This window comes from Lontra canadensis, unplaced genomic scaffold, assembly GCF_010015895.1.
Source record: "Lontra canadensis isolate GAN:19392208 unplaced genomic scaffold, GSC_riverotter_1.0 scaffold25, whole genome shotgun sequence".
Lineage (NCBI taxonomy): Eukaryota > Metazoa > Chordata > Mammalia > Carnivora > Mustelidae > Lontra > Lontra canadensis.
The window spans coordinates 17,417,066-17,438,389 of NW_022631019.1; the positions used below are offsets into that span (position 1 = coordinate 17,417,066).

The 21,324-nt window shown below is 48.0% G+C and overlaps 1 protein-coding gene and 1 long non-coding RNA gene across 2 annotated transcripts in view; one reads left to right on the top strand and one right to left on the bottom strand.

Annotated features, from left to right (window-relative positions):
* Positions 1-3,879: 3,879 nt before the first annotated feature.
* Positions 3,880-18,586, bottom strand: LOC116871201. Its single transcript, XR_004383357.1, has 3 exons — positions 18,285-18,586; positions 15,713-15,870; positions 3,880-4,119 (listed from the first exon to the last, which is right to left on the bottom strand). It is a non-coding gene; the product is annotated as an uncharacterized LOC116871201 (long non-coding RNA).
* The window catches only part of GRHL3 (grainyhead like transcription factor 3), a 33,707-nt gene continuing 28,234 nt past the window's right edge, over positions 15,852-21,324 (top strand). The window contains exon 1 of the mRNA XM_032863753.1: positions 15,852-15,909. Within this exon, the coding sequence (XP_032719644.1) occupies positions 15,893-15,909 (17 nt within the window). The 5' untranslated portion in view covers positions 15,852-15,892. The remainder of the gene's footprint in view (positions 15,910-21,324) is intronic.

Sequence of the window (21,324 nt, forward strand, 5' to 3'; positions counted from 1 at the left end):
TCAGATGAAAAATTAATCAGCTATTTATTAAATGTATTATTATTTTATTCTTCATTATATTTTTAAAATTTTTTTAATTTTTTAAAAAATATTTTATTTATTTATTTAACAGAGCGAGAGAGATCACAAATAGGCAGAGAGGCAGGCAGAGAGAGGAGGAAGCAGGCTCCCTGCTGAGCAGAGAGCCCGATGTGGGGGCTGGATCCCACGACGATGGAATCATGACCTGAGCTGAAGGCAGAGGCTTAACCCTCTAAGCCACCCAGGCACCCCATATTCTTCATTATATTTATCTGCATTTTCATTGCTTCCCCCCACTTTCTCAGCAAGCATGGGTTGCTACTTTATTTCAAATAACACTGGCTTATTGAATCTACAAATCAAAAAAACCAAACGCTTGAAATGTTCAGAGTGTTTTTTTTTTTTCCCTGCCACGCCTTCCACCTGCCAGGGGGTGTTTCAGACTAAGAAGCAGGAAACCCTAAGGTCTGGTCTTCAGAACTACAATGAGGGGAATCTTATCCCCAGCCAGCACCTCTCACACAAGATCCCAAAGAGTAAGGTTCCAGCCAAAGGGGTCCAGTCTTCCCACCAGCCCTGGACCTGCAAGGCCTGGGACTCACATGCAATTCAAAAGAGGGCCCTCGGGTCACTGTGGTCCCATTCCTCATTTCAGAATGAACTAGGAAAGGAGAAGCCCAAAGCAGGTGGCAAGGATTCTTTAAAAAAAAAAAACAAAAAAAAAAAAAACACAAGGATTTATGTTTTTCCCAAATCAGCTAGGGATCCCCTAGTGACCCTTCCCACCCCCACCAGGAACTTAGTTCTTTCTACTCCCTGAGCTGACCAGCCGCTGTGATAACTGTTCCCTATTCAAACTGTCTGTCACAACTGCTGTTGGAGGGTGCCATCCTGAGCTTCCACCCTCTGAGGAAAGCGGGAGGCTGGGAGCAGGCCAAAGAGTTGTTTGAGGCGGGTGGGAGGGCAGAGAGTTGTAATCCTGCTGAAAACAGCAAAATGATAGTAATAAACTCAACAAACATTTACTGAGAACTCACCCATGCTGAGAGGTTTACGTGTTTTATCTCATTGAATCCTCCCTCAAAACACCAGGAGATGGGCACTATTACCACGCCTCTCTTGATGGCGGGAGAACCCAGGCTGAGTGGTAGTGAATAATTTGCCCAAGGTCATGTCATGCAGCCAATAAATGGTGCAGGTGGTTAGGATTCTAAACCCAAGTACTCCTCTTGCTAAGCAGCCCCTTCCGGTAGCCATGGGAACCCCTACAGCCTTTATGCCTCGCAGAACACACACGCACACACACATTTTCCATTTCGAGGAAACTATTTTCACGTCCCTTGGCCAGGAAGATCTCACAACATCTCTTCTGGATTTATGTGATGCCACTTTGGAAATAGTCAAGCTTGACTCCTCGGGGCTCAGGCATCCTGGGTTTGTCTGCTATTGTCCTACATATTTCTGTGACCTTGGGTCTGTCTCCGTGTAAAATGGACACAGACACATCTGCACACAATCACACACTGACCAGAAAGTTGGAAATATACTACGCTTTTGCCTATAATATAATACAATATAGCTAAACCATTTGCATTTGTTATTCTTGGCCTGTTTTCAGACTTAATGGCTACTCTGTATCTTGTGGGGGTATTATATATATATATATATATATATATATATATATATATGTATTCTATGTATGTATACATATAAATATAGATGTATAAATAATGTCTATATAATGAAATATGTGAGGAACTTAGCATACAGCCTGACACGAAGTTGCTTAATATATGATAGCTATTGTTGTTTTCCTTGATTTTTATGAATCTGGCCTCAACTCAGTCTCACCAATGTTAGTTCATTGCTCGCTGTGTGCTCTGTTCATTGCTCTAGGGGGAAGCTCACATGCCGTGGGGGAAGCAAAAAGACACGCTCATGAAGAATTCTCCTAAAAGGCAGTCTATATTAAAGTGATGTGCTGGGGCGCCTGGGGGGCTCAGTTGGTTAAAGCCTCTGCCCTTGGCTCAGGTCATGGTCCCAGGGTCCTAGGACCAAGTCCTGCATCAGGCTCCCTGGTCAGTGGGCAGCCTGCTTCTCCCTCTCCCTCTCCCGCCCCTCCGCCTGCTTGTGTACTCTCTCGCTTGCTCTAATAAATAAATATCATCTTCAAAGAAAAAAAAAGTGACGTGCTGCCTGTGTAGACAAAGTGCTTTGAGAAAATAATGGACAAGGGAGTAAATTATAGCCAGGGAGACCTAAGTGGTAAGATTTTTATTTTTAGATGAAATGTACAATACAGGTAAGTGCACAGATCTTAAATGTACAATTTGGTGAATTTCGACAAAAGTATACACTCGTGTAACCATCCCCGGAATCAAGAGAGAAACTATTTCTATCCTCCCAAAAGCCCTTTTGTGCCCCTTCCAGTCAATGCCTACTCTACAAAGGCAGCCACAGCTCTGTGTTTTCCATAGTAGAGTAGCTTGATCTGTTCTTGACCTTCATATAAGTGGAAACATTCACAGTGTCCTCTGTTTATGTCTGGCTTCTCCCATTGAACATGGGTGGCAGGTTCTAATCTGGGGACCAGTTTTTCAATCTTCCTTCATTCATTCACACGTACGTGCAGGCATTCATTCACAGCCTCCCAACCTTCTGACCAGTCAGAAAGTCTGTTCACTCATTCACTCAAAAACAATCTGTGACCAAGGTCTGGTTTGATTATTCTCCATTACTTTCCATCCCTGGCTTTGGTCCTCTGACTAGGAAACTAATAAAAATTGGGTAAACACGATCTGCTGTTATTTCAAATTCTACTCCCCTTCCTCCCACATTCTAGAAAATCCTTGATGTATTCTGGGCATCATCATCAAGTCTTAAGAAAATCTTCATCCCCATCAAGTATATGTTTCTTGAAGACCCTACTGGGCTGACATTGCCTTAGATTATTTTGTGAGATTAGCCCCAAGAAAAAGGAAAGGCTGAAATCAATGAAAGCGAGATTAACTGCAAACTCTGGTGGAAGACTGGGGTAGAATTTTCGGAAGTGTGTTCTCCAGTAGATCACTGGTTTTCCTGTTGTCACAGGTATGTGGTAGGGACAGGGAAGATGATTATGTGGTTACCACAGTTCCAGAAACCCTGGGTTGAAAAAGCAAACAAAACAGTTTCCTGACTGTTAGCCCTTCCAAGGACTTGACTGCACATTAATTTTTAAGAAGAAGGTCTGGTGTGCAGCTTTTGCCCAAATGGTTTGATCCCAGAACCTTTTCTGCCTGGGACGTCTTTGGCATTCCTGTGTTGTCCAGGATGCGTCTGTGGGATTCCCTGATGTGACTTTAGAGAATTCCTGAGGGACTGGGGTCCAGCAGGGGTGTGGAGCAAACTGCCCAGTGGAGGTGGGGATGCGGCGGTAGGGCCAGGAGCTGTGAAGAAGAGGGAGCTACTGCCTGAGGAAGGTAGGAGGAAAAGGGGGAAAGGAGTGGGCTTGAGCTGAGCCTAACAGTTTCATGGAAGTGGGAAGAGGAAAGAAACTTCCCAGCCAGAAGAGGAACTGGCTTGGACTGGACTGGGGCCTGGAGAGGAAATCCATATTGCAGAATTCCTACGGAAATGTTCTCTTCATGACTGGCTGCATTGGGATGCTGCATTTGCTGGACAGAAGGAAAAGGAGAAAGAGTTCATGGTTACCGGCCATTAACATGACAATGATTGGGAAACTGAGTCCCCCATCACAAGCTCTACTGCTAGAACTGGCCTCTTTCCCACAGACAAAGAGCGAGAGGCTGAGCTCTGCCCTTCCCAGGACTGGCTCAGACAAGTTACTTATACTCCCTGCGAGGCAGCGGTCCTAGCTGTCCGACTAGAAGATGATCAGGTGGGCCTTCCACAAGAGTCTGAGATGTCATGACAGATGGGCAGACCTGGGTCTCATCACCGTCGAGGCACGGCTTCACCAACAAGGCTTCCAGCACGTTTGTACACCAGATTGTGGCTGCCAGATGTTCTGGAGTAATTCCGACCCAGGTTCAAGTCCCAGCTCCACCGTTCACCTTGAGCAAATCACTTTCCTTCTCTGCGCTGCAGTTTCCCCACCTGAAAAATGAAAATCGTCATATTTTTTCCTCATGGTGAAATCAGTAATTTTTTAAAAAATAGTAAGATAATGGGTATAAAAGATTTGGCATGTGTTGAGAGCCAAGGGCTTCGTAAAAAGCGCCTCTGTTTGTCACCACCCATAAATTCCTCCAAAGCCCATTGTCTCTGTAAAAGGAAATTTGTTACGTTAAAATGGTTAAGTGATGTTTTACTGTAGGGGGGAGAACTGGTAGAACTAGTTGAAACCAAATGCTTTTTATTTTCTGTAAATCCCACCAATCTCATCCCCCTGGGGTCACACAGGGCATAAGAATAACTCAGTGGGACTCTGCACTAACGGACACTCCTGTGGGGAAGGGCTCTCATTCCTGGGGATGCCAGATTTGTCCCCCTGCTGGGGGTGACTCAGACTGCTAGAGAGGCCAGGGGGTGGGGTACGGGGTGATGTCAGAGGTCACTACACCAAAAAAGAGAGAGAGAGAGAGAGAGAGAGAGAAAGAAAAAAGAAAAAAAAACCCAAACCTTCCATTTCCCTGGAGGGGCCTATTTTATAACAGATCACTATACCCCCAGGCTCCAGGGGAAGCATCCCTCCCTTGTCATAAACTAATCCATTCTGAGGAAGTGAAGAGTGACAGTAGCCCTGTAGCCAGAGGCATGGAGGGTAACATTCTGGGGTGTGATGTTTGAGGTTGGCCCTTCATTGTAATGCAGGCTTCGCTTTCTAACCCCATGCCTTCCCTGGGGTCTCATGGTGGCTCCAGAAAACCTCTTGGGGTCTTGCAAACAGTTTCTGGGTTGAGAAGTTTCAGCCTACTGGCTGCTGGATGGGGAGGTGGGGAATGGGGGACATCTGAAGATGGTGCCAAGTTGTTGGGGTTTGTGAAATGTGATTCTGGCAGATAAAGACATCTGGTACTAATTCTTTCTACCACTCTGTTTTCTTTTGGGGGGGCACCTTCAAAATCACAGATCACAAATCTTAGCTAAAAAGAACTTGAATGAATAGGGGTGCCTGGGTGGCTCAGGCATTAAGTTTATTTTGTAAAAATAAGATTATAGTCTGTTTTATAACCTGTTCCTTTATTTAAGAAATTATAAACACATTCCTGTCAGGCACATTTAATTCATCATTTTTTAAGAAGATTTTATTTATTGTATTTATTGGGGTGCCTGGGTGGCTCAGTCATTACGCGTCTGCTTTCGGCTCAGGTCTTGATTCCAGCGTCTTGGGATGGAGCCCCCCATCAGGCTCCCTGCTTGGCGGGAAGCCTGCTTCTCCCTCTCCCACTCCCTCTGCTGTGTTCCCTCTCTCACTGGGTCTCTCTCTGTCAAATAAATAAATAAAACCTTAAAAAATAAATAAATAAAAAGAACTTGAATGACCAAACCCAAACTTTTCATGTCACAGTTGAAGAAACTGGTTCAGAGAAGGGATTTAACTTGCCTAAGGTCAACATAGCCAATGAGCAGCAGACCTCTGACTTGACCTCTTGACTCCTGGTCCAGTGCTCTCTCTCCACTGCTTAACAACAGTATTGGTGACAGCCACATGCCAGGCACTGTATTAAGTGCTTCACATGCATTTAATCCCCACAATCATCCTATGGAGTCAATACTACTACTGTTGCCATTTTACAGATGGAAAAGCAGACGCAGAGAAACAAGTTAGGAAGCTCAGAGCCACAGCCAGCAAAAGTGGAGTCAGGTTTTGAAGCTAGGCCTGGCTAGAGACCGGGAGCTTGGAATCATTAACACTAAACTATCTAAGGCACAGTAAGTCTTTAAGTTGAGGACCTTAACTTCCCCCAGACCTCCTCGCACTTCCGGGGGCCTGGAGAGTGGACAAGAGGCAAACAAAAGGGTCCCAAACGTGTTCTGTCCAGATGGGGCCAAGCGAAAGTTGTCGGTTATCCAAGGGCAGCGCAATGAAATACTGCGGCCCTATACTGGTCATCAATCAATTCGGAGGCCACTGATGGTTCTGAATACAGTCAAACAGCCAAAGGCACTGGCTGGAGAGTCAGGTCCCTGTCATCTGCCTACCGAGTCTCTTCCTCCTGGAGGTGTCCTCGGGCCCCATTAATGGGTAATCCCCGGGGGTGTCTGCTCATGCCTGAGGAGGGTGTCAATGACAGAGCTCATTGTGAAAGGGGAAGGGGCTGAGGCTGTGGCATCTCTTCAGGGACAGCCATCAAGTCATGACTCAGATTTTGGCAGAGTCTGGCCAGAGAGAACACTCACGCTCACATCCCCTCTGAGGAGGAGGAGCCTGGTGACTAACGTCCATCCCTGGGCGAATCTGCCCTGGGCTGAGAGCCGTGGGGGCCAGAGCAGAAGAAGAGACAAGACAAGGAACTCACTGTTTCCCTGGGAGGCAAGATGAGCCATCCATAATGACAGCAACAACAGCTGACATTACCAGGACTTGGTGCACGAGAGCGGTGCAGAATGCTTCACATGCGTGAAATCATTTAACTCCCTCCCAGGCAGGAGCTGTGCCTACTTCCAAGATGAAGAAATTGAGGCTTCGCGGGATCAAAGAAATTGCCCAAGGTCACACAAGTAGGAAATGGCAGAGTCACGATTTGAACTCAAGTAGTTTGGTTCCAGAATACAAGATCTCAGCTAGAGGGGCCCTACCATGTGTGGGCATGCACGTGTTCGGGGCCCGTGCTCTGGGTGTGGATTCTACATCACGCTGAGGGGGAGGGAAGGGGGAGGGGAGGGGGAGGGGGGAGGGGAAGATTGGAGGTGCAGGTGCTTTGATGAGTGAAGCTCTTTTCAGTTGAGAATCCCAGCTCCCCTCACCCTAGGGTTGTAGGACCCTGTCAAGTTCCCTGACCTCTTCATGCCTCGATTCCACATCTATAAGCTAGAGGTGGTGATTGGATCTAAATCTTTGGGCAGTTGTAAGGATTGAGTGAAATAGGGCAGGAAAAGTGTTTATCACAGTCCGGCATATACTTAAGTGCTCAAAAACGAAGAGCTTCCGTGATAATTTTTAATTATTAAATACACCTTCATATTCCTTAAATGAATAATGCACACATCTAGACGGCGGGTCCTGAGGTGGAGGAGCTCCCAGAACAATTGGAAAATGGAAGGAGGGGGTGACAGAACCAAATCGATGGACGGAGTCTGGAGGGAAAGCCAGCCACCGTGCGGCAGGGGCCCCGGCAGGGCGCGCAGACTGTCCTGAGCACAGGCAGGAATAGTGAGCAGGGGCATGAGGGAGTGGCGAACGATGATGGCCTCTGAGTAGCGGCCTTCCTGAGGGCACACAGTAGGCCACAGAACCTCTTCCCCTTCCCACTCCCCAATGTTGACCACCTGCCACCAAACTGAGGGCCTTAAAAATCTTTCGGGGCAGACCAGTCACGGATTCAGCAAAATCCAAACCTCAATGTCTGAGGTCCAAGGTCGAGCACTTAACCTGGGACTACACGGCCCAGGAGACCCCAACATATCCCTCCCCAACCCCTTCTCCAGTGAGATCAGATCTCCGCAAACACCAGGGGCAGAACTTGAAGAGAACCTGTAAAGACATAGCAACAACGGACATTATGGGTTGGTTTATCCTGCCTACTTGAACCTCTGGGAGCTGGAGCAGGCCCCATCGCACCCCACCCCACCCCACTCTGACCTAGGAATGCATCACTGACCCCAGATACTCCTGTTCATCATGGGGCTGTGCCCAAGCCAGGCCTTGGACATTTTCCTTGTCATTCCACAAGGAGACCCTCACCTGAACCCTCCAAGCCCCCACTCTGACCCCTGCAGATAGATGAGAGGGGGGAGTACGTTTTAGCCATGGGGTTAGTGGGGATTAACAGGTGTTTCTCAGAAAAGCTCTTTAAATTTGGAAGTGTGCAGTATCTTATTTAATGGCCTTTTTAGGGTGCAGGCTGGGGATGGCCTGCAATGGGGGTGGGTCCAGGTCCAGGTCCATGGTCCATGTTCTTTCCAGGGGGCCCTCTCCTTCTAGGGTGGAGGCTGCTTTCCCTGACTGCCTTCTGCTCTGACCAGTTCCTGGCAACACAGAGTCTCCAGATAGTGCTTTGGCTACTTCCTCCTTCCCAGCTTAGGGGCAAGCCCTCTCTGATTTGTTACTTTTTAATAACTGTAGTTTCTTTCTTTCTTTTATTAACGGAAGAAATAATGCCCACAGATACACCAAAAGAATAAAATATAAATGACCCCTGATCCCATTACCCATGATTCTCTCTGTTGTGTAGCTTTCCTATTCTTTCTATTCATATAAATGGATTTTTTAAAAAAGATTTTAATTTACAGACAGATCACAAGTAGGCAGAGAGGCAGGCGGTGGGGTAGGGGGGCGGGGGGAAGCAGGCTCCCTGCTGAGCAGAGCCGGATGCAGGGCTCAATCCCAGGACCCTGAGATCATGACCTGAGCCAAAGGCAGAGGCTTAACCCACTGAGCCACCCACGCGCCCCCTTATAAATGGATTTTAAAAACAAGAATGGATTAGGGGTGCCTGGGTGGCTCTGTCAGCTTAACATCCAACACTTGATCTCAGCTCAGGTCTGTGTTGGGGTCGTGAGTTTAAGGTTCCATGTTGGTTGTGGGCCCTGTATTAAAAAAGGGGGGGGGGAACGGATTAATTTAGTAAAAGTAGAGTTTGAGACTCAAAACTCAAAATGAGGAACTCAGACCCAGCTTCAAGACCCAGAAGCTCCCTGAAATGACCCTGGGTAAGCTGTATCATGAATGGGCCTCCCTCCTCTCATTTGTAAAAGGATAACAGTAGCTACCTCATAGGGTTGGTGTGATGATTAAATGAGATTAAACAGTTAAGCCCAGGGCATACTCTAAGGACTCATAAATGCTAACAACTGTGCTGTAAACTCAGTAAATAACTTGCAATGCACTAAGGGGCCCTCTGCAGCACCGCAAAAACCGCGGCTCAGTGTGCCACTCCAATGGGGTTATCTTACTTATTTCACCGAGCTTCTGTCGAAGAGCATTTATATTAATTCTCATTTTTCAGGATTATAAACAATGCTCTGATGCATATCCTCGCAGATAACTCTTTACACAGAGATTGCTTGCTTAGGCTAAATTCCTATGAGTGAAATTGCTGGATCAAAGATGAGCTAAAATCTAAAGCCCACGTTTGGACTGATTCACCCTCCCTCCAGCAAGAAGGGAGTCCGTCTTCCCTCACCCTTGCCAACACCGGGGTTTGGCATTTTCTTTCATCTTTATCAACTTGATAAGTGGGGGGAAAAAAAAACAAAAACCCTTGCTTGTTTGTATCCAGGTAATCAGAGGCTTTCTCTTGGTTTTTTTAAGAGTTGCTTTGAGGACAACTCCAGGCCCTATAATGACTCTTCCTGTCCAAAACACTTCTAGGAAGGCATATAGGTCATGTTAATGGCAGAATTGTGATAAAAATCTCAAGTACAGAACACAAAAGATCTGGATGCTGCCTACCCAGATCCTCCACAAGCACAACTTCTAGGTCCTTCCAGGCTTTTAAATTTGGGCTATATTCTCTGCGTAGGGTGTGGGGCCTATCCCTCTACTTAAGCCCAGTGATGGGATAGCGAGGAATATTGGGATGGAATGTTCATGGAGCTTTAGGTGCAGGCCTAGTCATGCTTTTGGGACCCCTTAGGATTGGTATCTAGGGTGATGCTTTATCCAAAATCTGAGGTTCCAATCTGAACTCCTTTGCTTAAGTAGGAATGCTTTCTCAAACATTGAGTATAAATGGGGCCAAAAACACATCACCCTCTGACTACCCCCATGCACTGTGGCTCACCAGAGGAGGTAAAGCATAGGAAAACATGTTCTCAACTGAGAAGAGCTTCACTCATCAAACAGGTTGTTAACAGAGGTGGAGTGCCGAGTGCTGGGAACTAAGTTGTGTGTTGAGGCTAGAAAGAGGAAGTGAGTGAGGAGGACCCCTTTCTAAGCTGGGTGCTCACCTATAAACATGGCTTTATTGGGTACCTATGGTTTACTTGCCATTGGCTTTTCCCTGAAATCTTATTTAACTTAATCCTCAAGTCAACCCCGTCGAGGGATGATGGGAAAACTGAAACTTCCAGAAGGGAGTAACTGGTCCAAAGGTATATGCTACTAGGGAGGAGCACAGCAATTCCAACTTTGGAAGTCTCTGGGGAGTGGGGACAGAAGGCAACAGGTGATATGGCCACAATATCAACGATCTTGTGTAAATTATACATGTTCATCCACTTTTCATTTATTCAACAAATATTTATTGAACACTCATGCTGAGACCTGGAACAGATGCCCTGTAAAGTTTATTTTTTCCCGTGTGGTTTCCACAGTCCAGAAGATTTTAAATCCTTCCTACCTTACAAATCCTATCAGCCAATCTATCTGCTTTCCTTCCTTTCTTCCCTCCTTCCCTTTCTCCTCCCCCCCACCCTCCATACAAAGCTTTTTTTCCAAAAAGGCCCTTAGGAGGCTGAAAGATCCATTTCCGAGGCTTTACGGTCCGGCAGACCTTGGTCTGATTCTGTCACTAAGGAGACAGCCAGGTGACCTTAGCTGAGTTACCTCACCTTTCAGAGCTGGTTCTTCTTCTGGAAAATGGGGAGCTCAGGAAAATGACAGGATATGCACAGAAAGCACCTTGAGGTGCTCCTGACCCAGACAGCGACAACAGCACACACTAAGGACCTTATCTCCTTCAGTCCTCACAGTGATCACTTCAGTGAGGAGGAAATTCAGGTAACAAGGAAGAGAGCTGCTCATCCAAGGTCTGGGGTGTTGACTGCGGAGCTGATATCCTTTAGCAACTTGGCAATACTCCAGGAGCCAAGTCTGTCTGGGGTAGATTAGGTCACCGAATTTGGCAGGCAGGAATGGGATAAAGCATCTTAAGCAAGTATCATGGGATGAGTGCTCAATAAATGATGATAATTTGATAAGTGATAATAAATTGAATGAAGGCAAGATTAGGGCTGATTCCTGAGCTCCCTGCTAGGAGCTGTGACTTGGGCAGCCCCCATTCTCCATTCATGCACGTCACAGGGAAGCTCCAAGCAAGGACTCTGAATGTCTACTAGGCTCCATTTCCACCTTTGCTCCTGAAAGAGTGGGGACACAAGGACCACCTATTGGGCATTAAAACTGGGGTTTTGTAGGGGCACCTGGGTGGCTCAGTGGGTTAAGCATCTGCCTTCGGCTCAGGTCGTGATCCCAGGGTCCTGGGATCAAGCCCCACATTGGGCTCTCTGCTCAGCGGGGAGCCTGCTTCTCCCTCTCTCTCGTTGTGCCTCCTCTCTGCCTCTCTGCCTGCTTGTGATCTCTGTCAAATAAATAAATAAAATCTTTTAAAAAAATAAAATAAAATCTTAAAAAAATAACAAAACTGGGGTTTTGTTGGATGCCTGGTGGGCTCAGTCAGTACGGTCTGTGACCCTTGATCTCAGGGTCGTGAGTTCAAGCTCCACGTTGGGTGTAGCGATTACTTTAAAAAATAAAAATATTAAAAACAAAACAAAACTGGAGTTTTGTATAGCATTTCTAATTAGCAATGCAAGATCAGTGCAGAAACTCGGTAGGGGAGAGGTAAAAAATTAAAATTCTGTCATTTCAGCACCTACAGAGAGGTACTGTTAACATCTGGGAATTTGCCCTTTCAATATTTTTACGTAGGTCAACAGATTTTCATTAAGTTTTGGGTATCCATGAAGTCTTATGGGTTAGGAAAAAAAAAGATTGTTAGCAGTGCCATCATGTCCAATAGCACAAGTCCTGTACTGTACAATGGCAGTGTGATTGTGCAGTGCACAACCTATGCAGACAAACAAAACAGCCCTTGCTCTTAGCACATGGTTAATTCAGTAGTCCTAACCTTTACTCCTCCTTAACATGTCAAGAGTGTAACACTCTTTTTGGAGATAATCCTGGAAAGAAAAGGAGAGATGAAGGACCATGCCATCTTCCAGAGGGAGCAGATCATGTGTTGGGAAGAGGAGCATTTCTTTTCCAGAAGTAATCTAGAAAAGGAAACCTAGATGATCTGATATGCAACTCCCCCCTTACAGTGATTCATTAATCTTGTCCCAGATGGAGGGAAACTGAGAGAAATTTACCCAGTCATACAGCTAGAAAGTAGTTGGTGTCAGGCAGAACTTGAACCTAGGACAATCCCTGACTTCATCTAGCTCTACGAGAATGGAAGCAGAAAGATGTAGGTTTAGATCTCAGCTCTTTTACTTACTAGCTTTTCACTTTTGAGATGTCATCTCTGAGTCAGTTTCTACACCTGTAAAATGAGGGAATAACTTCCTCATGAGGTTTATGTGAAAATTAAATGAGAAAAAAAAGGTCTTTCCAAACAACGATGGAATGCTACGTGCCAGGCACAGCCCAGTGCACCTCACACACACCATCTCATTTCATCCTCGCATGACCCTCACTCTTCAGTTGAGGAAACGGAGGCGCAGAAAGTCTAAGTCATTTGCCCAACATGACATCTGGGGCTGGGATGTGAACCCGGATCTGCCAGACTCACACCAAATAAACCAACACTACCAGCTAACACAGATAACTCTCAGCAGTGTTTCCCACATACAAAGAGCAAAATAACAGCCACCATTGTTTACAATTGCTATCGTGCATATATAATTGTTATGTCACATGTGATCAGCTGGTCTCTGTTTTCACCCTCCTCAGCCAAAATTTCCAAGAATTGGGCCGATCCAAAGAGAGGAAGAGATGGCAGCCCAGCCTAGCCCTGGGCCATACCCATACTACATAGGAAGACAAAGGGGGTGGGTGCAATGCTGGGGTAGTGTCTCTCTCAAACCCTGGCATCTCTCATTCATTTAAGGAAGGGCTGGGACAGTCCATGCTTCACAACTGGGAGCCATAGCTCCTGCTTAGGGGTCTGGCAACCTTGTAAACAGTCCCCTGGTATCCCTATTTATCCAAGAGCACTAATCCCTCCATCCCATCCAGGGTGCCTTCCTGTGTTTGGAGACATGGGACCCTTCTGCCCCGTGATCTGGGCCTCTGCTAATCTCTGCAGATGGGTGCGGGTGATTAAAGAGGCAAAACCCAGAAGCAGAGAGAGAGAGAGAGAAGACCCATTTAAAAAAGTCCAGCGAGCACAGACACGTCGCCTGGAATCCCAGCCTCCATCTGAGCCCAGCCAACATGAGTCACCTCCATAGCCCTTTACCTGTGAGTTGCAACACAGCTGACAGAAACTCCCAGCCTCCCAGGAGGCGGGCAGACACGTGTGCCATCCATGGGGCTACAGTGAGCTCTGCAGTTACAGCTGGCACCCAGTGGCTCTCCTGCCACCAATAACATCTGTGAAGTGGTTGGACACCAGGCTCTGCTCTTGGATCAAATCCCAGCCCTAGCTCTACCACTTCTAAGCTCTGCGGCTTGAATGACTCACTTACTCACTTTGTACCCCAGTTTTCTTGGCTCTAAAACAAGGATCACCACAGTGCCCATCTCATAGGGTCGCTGGGAGGAGTACATGAGACACTGCGAGTCAAGGCGCGGCACGATGCATGCTACCCGGTGCGCTGAGCACCGGCTGTCTGCCAGACACTGTAGTCGGCACTGGAGGTTCACCAGCGGGCAGGACAGACAAGGTCTTTACTCTTATGGAGTTCACATTCCAAGAGAAGGGGAGACAGACAATGAACAATTAGAAAAATATCAGAAAGTTTTAAGAGCTTTGCAAGGAACCCAGTGAAGTGGTGTGATACAGTGACTGAGTGTTTACTTTAACAAGGGCCTCTGGGAAGCCCTGCTCTGAGCTGGTGGCTTTATTAGCAATTACTACTACTATTTACTGTTACTTGTCAGGGCCCCCTTGGCTGCCACACACACAGAGCCTCCAGTGAGAAGCCAACCTCTGACAGTTCTCAAACACTTCTCCATAGGCCTACCCACCCCCACCCCGCCCGCCAAGAGGGCTCTCCTGTGGATTCTGACTTTACCCTGAAAACCTCCATCATATTGGCAGGAGTAGCTGAAACCTCACCCTTCCCTGAGAGAGAAAGGAGTGGGCCAAGGTGAGGCTCCCAGGAAGACAGAGCAAAGAGATAATTTGCTAAAAGGGAAGAGGGGGTGGGCAGAGAACAGAAAGAGAGAGGGCAAAAACAGATACCAAGATCTCTGGCTTAGATTTAATTTCAAATTAATCCTGGTGGAAGCTCTAAAAACAGCTCTAGCATTCTCCTACTTGTATTTGTGGATCTTTTGGGTTTACCAACCTTGTTCTTTACACAGGCAGCTCACAGCAATTATTCTATAATTTCTTAGTCTGACAGGTATCTGATTCTCCTGTGTTTCCAATGAGGAAGAAAGCACTTATTAGAGGGTGAAAGGACCAGTTAGCTAAGGCTTTGGAGGTGGCCGGCTTCAACCCTTCCATTCCTTCTGTGTTGACCAGAGGCATTTGGTTTGCTCATATCTCATTCAGATCTGTATCACACCAAATAAAGGGCTGCTTCCCACCCTACCCCCAGCCGCCCCCCTGCCACCAACACACACACACACACACATGCACGCACACTCCAAATTATAGACTCTTCCAGAACAGTGATCCTTGGGGCGTCTGGGTGGCTCAGGTCATGATCCCAGGGTCCTGGGATCCAGCCCCGCATCGGGCTCTCTGCTCAGCGGGAAGCCTGCTTCTTTCTCTCTCTCTGCCTGCCTCTCTGCCTACTTGTGATCTCTGTCAGATAAATAAATTAAACAAACAAACAATCAAACAAAAACCAGTGATCCTTGTCTTCTCGGCCTCTGTCTCCTCCAAACCCAGAAAAAGGCCTGGCACACAACAGGTGCCCCATAAATGTGCTGAACTGAGGCCGCTCACAGCCAGTCAGTGGAGATGACCGAACGAACAGCCAGACGAGATGACTGAAGATTCAGATCTGGGCTCCGAACTCACTAGCTTTGCCCTTGGGCAAGTAAATTGACCTCTCCAGCCTCCATTTCCTCACCTGTAAGGTGTGTGGGGAAGGAAGGGGTGCAGTACTATCTACCACAATGGGTTACTGTGAGAATCCAAGAACTCACCTGAATAACTGTAAAACATTATTCAGAAAGAAGCTATTAATATTTTAAGGGGAAAGCTCTGAAAAAGAGAATGGACGCTTACACAGAGACAACTCTTCCCCAGCCAGGGGCCTGGGGGGTGTGGGGAAGGGTTGGGGGATCTCTTCTCTCCTTTGACGATTCCCCAGTGGCTGTGAAGTAGTTGATGGTGGATAGAAAATGGGGCAACAAATTTGGCGGGGTGGGGGTGGTATTCCTGAGTATCCGGGATACTAACTAGAAACAGAAATCGAGATTTCCTTTAGCCAACTATCTGTCTCTGTACTTTTCCTCTAGCTATCATCTCTCCAACATTTTTTTCCGCCCTCCCCGCTCCCTGATCTCCTCCTCCCACCCCCTCACCTAGGAAGGAATTGGCCAGCTCCACCCAGCCAGCCCCCTTGGCTCCACCCCCAACGCGGCAGGCCAAGAGTTAACAGCTGCACCTGTTGAGGCATACCTGCTGTCGCCGGCACCTGTACCCACAGCCAATCAGCACCAGCACTGCCGGGAACCTACCTGTCAGCAAAATCCGGACACTCAAACCTCAACATAAATCAAACACTTCCCTGGGCAGGGAATGTCTATGTCAGGCAAGAATTAAGAGACAAGCGGTCAGTCAGCAGAGCCTCGGTGCTGGTGCGCGTCTTCGTCTGGGAGCCTGGGAGCCTGGGAGCCTGGGAGCCTGGGAGCAAGAAGATGTCGAATGAACTTGAGTGAGTAAACATTGGTGGATGCCTGGTGCTCTCTGAGCGTGGAGGCTCGATGGGGTTTCCAAAAGGGGGAAGCGCAGGGAGGCCGGCGCCAGGATTCACAGAGCAATTTGTAAGGGTAAATGAATGGGCTGACGATTTCACTTTGGCGTGCTGAGGCAAGCCCTATCTCAAGCTAGAGGTGAATGTTTCCCTGGGAAAATAGGTTGGTTCCCCCCCCCCCCGCCCCTGTCTGCTGAGCAGTTTCGAGCCAGGTAGGGAAACACGGGACTGAAACTGTGAAGGCTTTCGGCACCTCTTTCTGATACCATGAAGGGACTTGGAAATCAGAGACCGCCCCAATCCCATCTAGGCTTTCTATCTTCTTGCCAAAAGGAACTTCTTTGAGGGCGTTCTAAGAACTGTCTTAGGCAGAGAGTTGGGTTTCTCTAAAGTGACTTGTTTGTTGGGTTGGAACAGTCCCAAGTGGGAAGGTTAGAGTGGTGTTTAAACATATGCCCTCTGTAGTAAGCCTGACCTAAGTCCAAACCAAGACTCTGCTCCTTTTGGGGCATGTGATCTTGGACAAGTCACTCAACTTACTGGAGCTTCACCTTCCTCATCCAGAAAATGGGTATAAGAATGCTTTGGAGGAATCCTGGGAGAGTTAAGTGTGATAAAAGCTGTAAAATGCTAGGCACAGAGCCAAGGTCTGAAGATACATTGATAAAATGAGGTTGATTTTATTCAGAGGCAGTTCTAAGGCTGGAGAAGCTGAGATGTGGTTTTCAGTGAGGTCATCTTTATTGCCTGGCAGGATGCAGGTGCCTTCATTCCCGTATCTGGGATTTAGACTCTCCACTGGCTGATGCTGACTTTCACCACAGACCCCCTGGTTTGGATCCAGACCTCAGAGAAGGTGGTATGAGGTTGGGATTCTGGGCTGCTTTAGCTTGGGCTCAGGGAGTTGGGAGAAGCCAAACTACTAAAACACAGACTCTTCTCCTCTTGCCATGCTCAGAGGTGTGTGGGCAGAGATAAGGGTTAAACGATCTTTTTTTCTAGCTATTCTTCAATAGGTTGTTTTAAGAACATGAGACCTAGGACGCCTGGGTAGCTCAGTGGGTTAAGCATCTGCCTTTGGCTCAGGTCATGATCCCAGGGTCCTGGGATGGAGTCCCACATCAGGCTCCTTGCTCGGCGGGGAGCCTGCTTCTCCTTCTGCCTGCTGCTCCCCGTTTGTGCTCTGACAAATAAAATGAATAAAATCTTTAAAAACAAACAAACAACAACAACAACAACAAAATCGTGAGACCAGAGGGGGCTGTTGGTGGGTCCTAACTGCAGACAGTGTTCCATGATACCAGCTAGTTCTTGAGTCTAGGTTAGCCGACTATGTTCATAGTACAGTCACTGGGCATTAGATTTCTCTTGAACAAATTCCCTGGGGTTGACAACGTGTTGACAACTAGAATAAGAGCAGGGGCACTGGAGGCAACAAGTAGGTTGAAGCCCCGACTCTGCCACTAATGAGCTGTGTGACCTTGGGGAAGTCACTTCACCCAAGTCTCAGTTTCCTCACTTGTAGGCTGTGGGCCATAGTGCTACCCACCTCATGGAGTCGTTGGGGGATCCAACGACCACTTTAGAAAAGTGATTGGTTTAAAGCCCGGTAGGGAGCAAGCTAATAATACCCTTGTTACTTCATACAGAAATAACCAGTGAGCATTTCTGAACCTCTTGCTTTCTATTTCTCCACACTCTGAAAACAGGCAAAAATCTTAGGATGTGTCTTCATCCCACTTCGATTCCCTGGTTAAAACTGCAGAGGCTACAGACAGAATGTTTTCTTTGGTGGCCCTCAAGGGGTAAGCCTCCTGAAGCTGGGTTACTCCAACAGAAAGCTTCCTGATTTTCTCCTCCTTAATGATTTGGGTTTTGAAGTCAGATCCGCTGACAGCTGAGGCTTCGCCGTTTGTGGTGGGGTGAGGGGAACCTATCCCCGCAGAGTAATTGCAGACAGACTCTGAAGCCACCATTTGAGATTACAAGGACAGAGCCTCAGGGCCTGGGGGCTCAGCTACCCTTACGGATAAGTGGGGGGTGGGGGGAACAAGTGCTTGGCTTGCAAGTTTTGAGCTGCTCCTGTTGGTGTTGCTGTTGCCGCTGTCTTGGCTGTCGAATTCCCCCCAGAGTGCCGAGTGAAGTGGGTTGGTCCCCGCGTCCATATAGAGCTCCGACAGAATGATGAAATCTTGCTAGGCCTTGGTGTGGTGGGAAATGCCAGGCTTGCATAGGGCTAAATTCTGCCATTTAGCAACCCCAGGGTCTGGTGAATTTATTTCTCCTCCCTGGCCCTCACTTTCTTCCTCTGTCCAATAGGGGATATGCACACCTACCTGGCAGGGGAAACAGTGTGCTCCCACTCGTGGGCCACCCGGCCCCGGGGCTGGAGCTCCTTAAGGACAGCCCGATCCCTATGCCTGAGGAGGAAGGCGGCCCTTCATCAAGATGGCCCGGTCCTAGGGTGCATGGCGGCGGCGTCAGAACCCAGCTAAAGGCAGCTGGCGGGTGGAGCGCTCTGCCTTTCATGTGGCTGGGCCCAGCGCCTGCCGGGTGCGTCTGCCAGCCTCTGGGCCAACGCAGCACGCCTTGGCTGCCGCCAGCCAGCACCGTCGGCTGCCCCGGGGCTAGAGACGCCCGCAAGGGATCCTGGGGGGGCGCCGGAAGTCGCTCTAGTCCCGTGTGGCTGTCTTCTCGCGGGAAAACAGCCCGCGCCTGCGCGCTGCCTACAAGGGTCTCTTGGGGCGACGTGCCGGCACGCTGGGGTCTTAGAACAGTTTCTGTGGGTCTTCCCGGCACCTCTGGAGTTACAAATAGAGTGGTGCTCCAGGACCTACTGTGTGCTAGGCGCAGCAGCGCTGGCTAGCTCCTCCTGGGAGGAAATGAGGGGCTGAGAGAGTAAGTGATCCGCACACAGTAGGTCTATCGAGTGGAAGAGAGAGAAGTGAGTGAGGCACGCCAGGATTCCCCTCTACAGTGTGGCTCAGTCTGCAGACTGGGAGCCTACCCGCCGCCTGGAATCTCCTTCCCCAAAGCCTTGGAGAGACAGGACTGAGGCTGGGAGGGGGTACAAGGAACGTCCCAGTGGGTGACCACAGGCCTTTGTCGCTGCTTCATCTGATCTCCAGGAGTGCCAGGCTCCAGACTGCCTGGAGCGCTGAAAGAGTTAACCAGGAACGCCTCCCCGCTGTGGTTTTGTGGTCGAAACCATGATTGCCAGGAGCAAATTTTTGTCGTGCACAAGGTGTGTTATTAAAAGTCGGAGTTACGCTGCTGGTGAATGAAAAGTTAAAAGCCCTCATTAAGCTCCGCCTGTAAAACAGGCGGACTGGGGCTGAGACAACCCTAACGGCGGAGACTTGGGGTGCAGGACACTGCTGAGGTTCCTGCCACTGCACTGGCTGCTCTGGCCAGTGAAGTCCTGGTCAGGTACCTGGAGCCACACAGAGTTTGATGGGGGTCGGGGGGGGGGGGGCGTTGTGATCAACACAGAGGAAGGCCAGCCGGAGGAAAGGCAACGGGTCTGAAACACAAATAGCATATACTGGAAGCTTTTCCTTTGGTTGAAAGAAATAACAACCAAGCATTGATTGAGAGCTGACTCAGTGTGCAGTGCTTGATAAATACATTATCTCCTTTAACCTTCCCGAAGATCCAGTGAGGATGGGAGTATAAATTCAGTTTTGCCAAGGAGGGCTAACAGAGACTTGCCCCAGGCTTGCTCACGATCTCAGGAAAGAGCTGAGATCTTAACTGGGTCTTAACCGAGGAGCTAAAAAGATGCTCTACACCAATATGTCATCCTACCTCCTATCTGTACAGATACTGAAAAAAGATGAGATATGCCAGCTGTTAACAGTGGTTATCCGAGTAGAGGAAAGCAGGTGAATCTAGCTCTGCTTCCAGTTTTTCTCTCTGTTTTACACTTTATATATTGTGTTTTCCATACCTATGTTACTTTTGAAATGGGGAGGATGAGGAGAGGGAGTTACTATTTTTCAAAGAGAGAATTATCTAAAATTCATCTAAAGTTCATCTAAAAATGGTGTTCTCCAAATGTGGTTCCTGGACCAACAGCATCATCTTCACCACCTGGGAACTTGTTAGAAATGCAAATTCTCAGCCTCACCCTAGACCTACTGAATCAGAAATTCTGGGGGTGGGGCTCAGCAATATGTGTTTTAACAGGCCCTCCAGGCGATTCTGATGCATGTTCAAGTTTAAGAACCATTGGCCTAGAAGACCTGGCAGAGGATTGGGAAGCAGGAGGTTCCCAGATCCTCTTCTGACCCACCACGTAGTTGCTGGGTCAGCAGGCTGTGGGGGTCACCCTTGTGTTTGAGCCTAGCTCTGCCACATGTGGACCAGGACTTTTGGATAAGCTCCTTAACCTCTCAAGGTGTCAGTGCTGTGTGTAAATTGGAGCTAATACCTACCCCCCACACAGGGCAAATATGAGAATGAAGAGGCCTGATGCTTTTATTTATTTATTTTTAATTATTTATTTATATGAGTAGGAGAGATAGCGAGAGCGCATGAGGAGTGGGGAGGGGCAGAGGGAGAGGAAGAAGCAGACTCTCTGCTGAGCAAGGAGCCTTACTGCTTGGGCACCCCCCCCCCCCAATGTGGGGCTAATCCCAGGACCCTGAGATCATGACTTGAGCCTAAGGTAGACACTTAACTGACTGAGCCCCAGGCCGCCTTGGGCCTGCTGCTTTTAAATAATAGTTCCCTTCCCTTCTTCCCCTGTCTTCCTTCCCCTCTCAAGAGCTCAGTGTTTGCAAAATGGAGCATCATAATCCTGGCTAGCTGTCTCCCTCCATTCCTTTCATCTTCTAAAAAGTCAGAGCAACTGACCTAGTGAATGTCCTGAAGGGAAATTATCTCAGCAATGTTTGGTGTTATTTCCCTGGTGGGTGGAGCGCCTGGGTGGCAAGAATTGGAAACTCTCCAGGGCAGGGACAGCATGGTATTTACATTTCTGTCCTAGTACCCAGCACAGGGCCTATTACAGAGTAATCCTCAGTGAATGTTTGTTGAATGAATCAGTGAGTGAATGAATGAAGGGATGTGGCACCCTGGGTTTATAGGTGGATTTCAATTTCTTTCACATCTCACTTGAAAGAGAGGGGAAAAATAAACACAGGAAAATTGGACAGGAAACCAAAAGAAGAGCAGAGCATGAAAGAAGAATTCTCATAGAGAACTGAGTTTTTCAAAGAGGAGAAAGTGAGTTTCTGGTATAATTAGAAAATAGCACATAATTAATTTACATGCAACTAGAAGTGTTGGCTAGGGCCTGACTGCCCTCACCCTGCCCACCAAAAGCCAGATGATGAATGTTTGCCCCTCTTCTCTGGGAATCTCCAAGCTTCA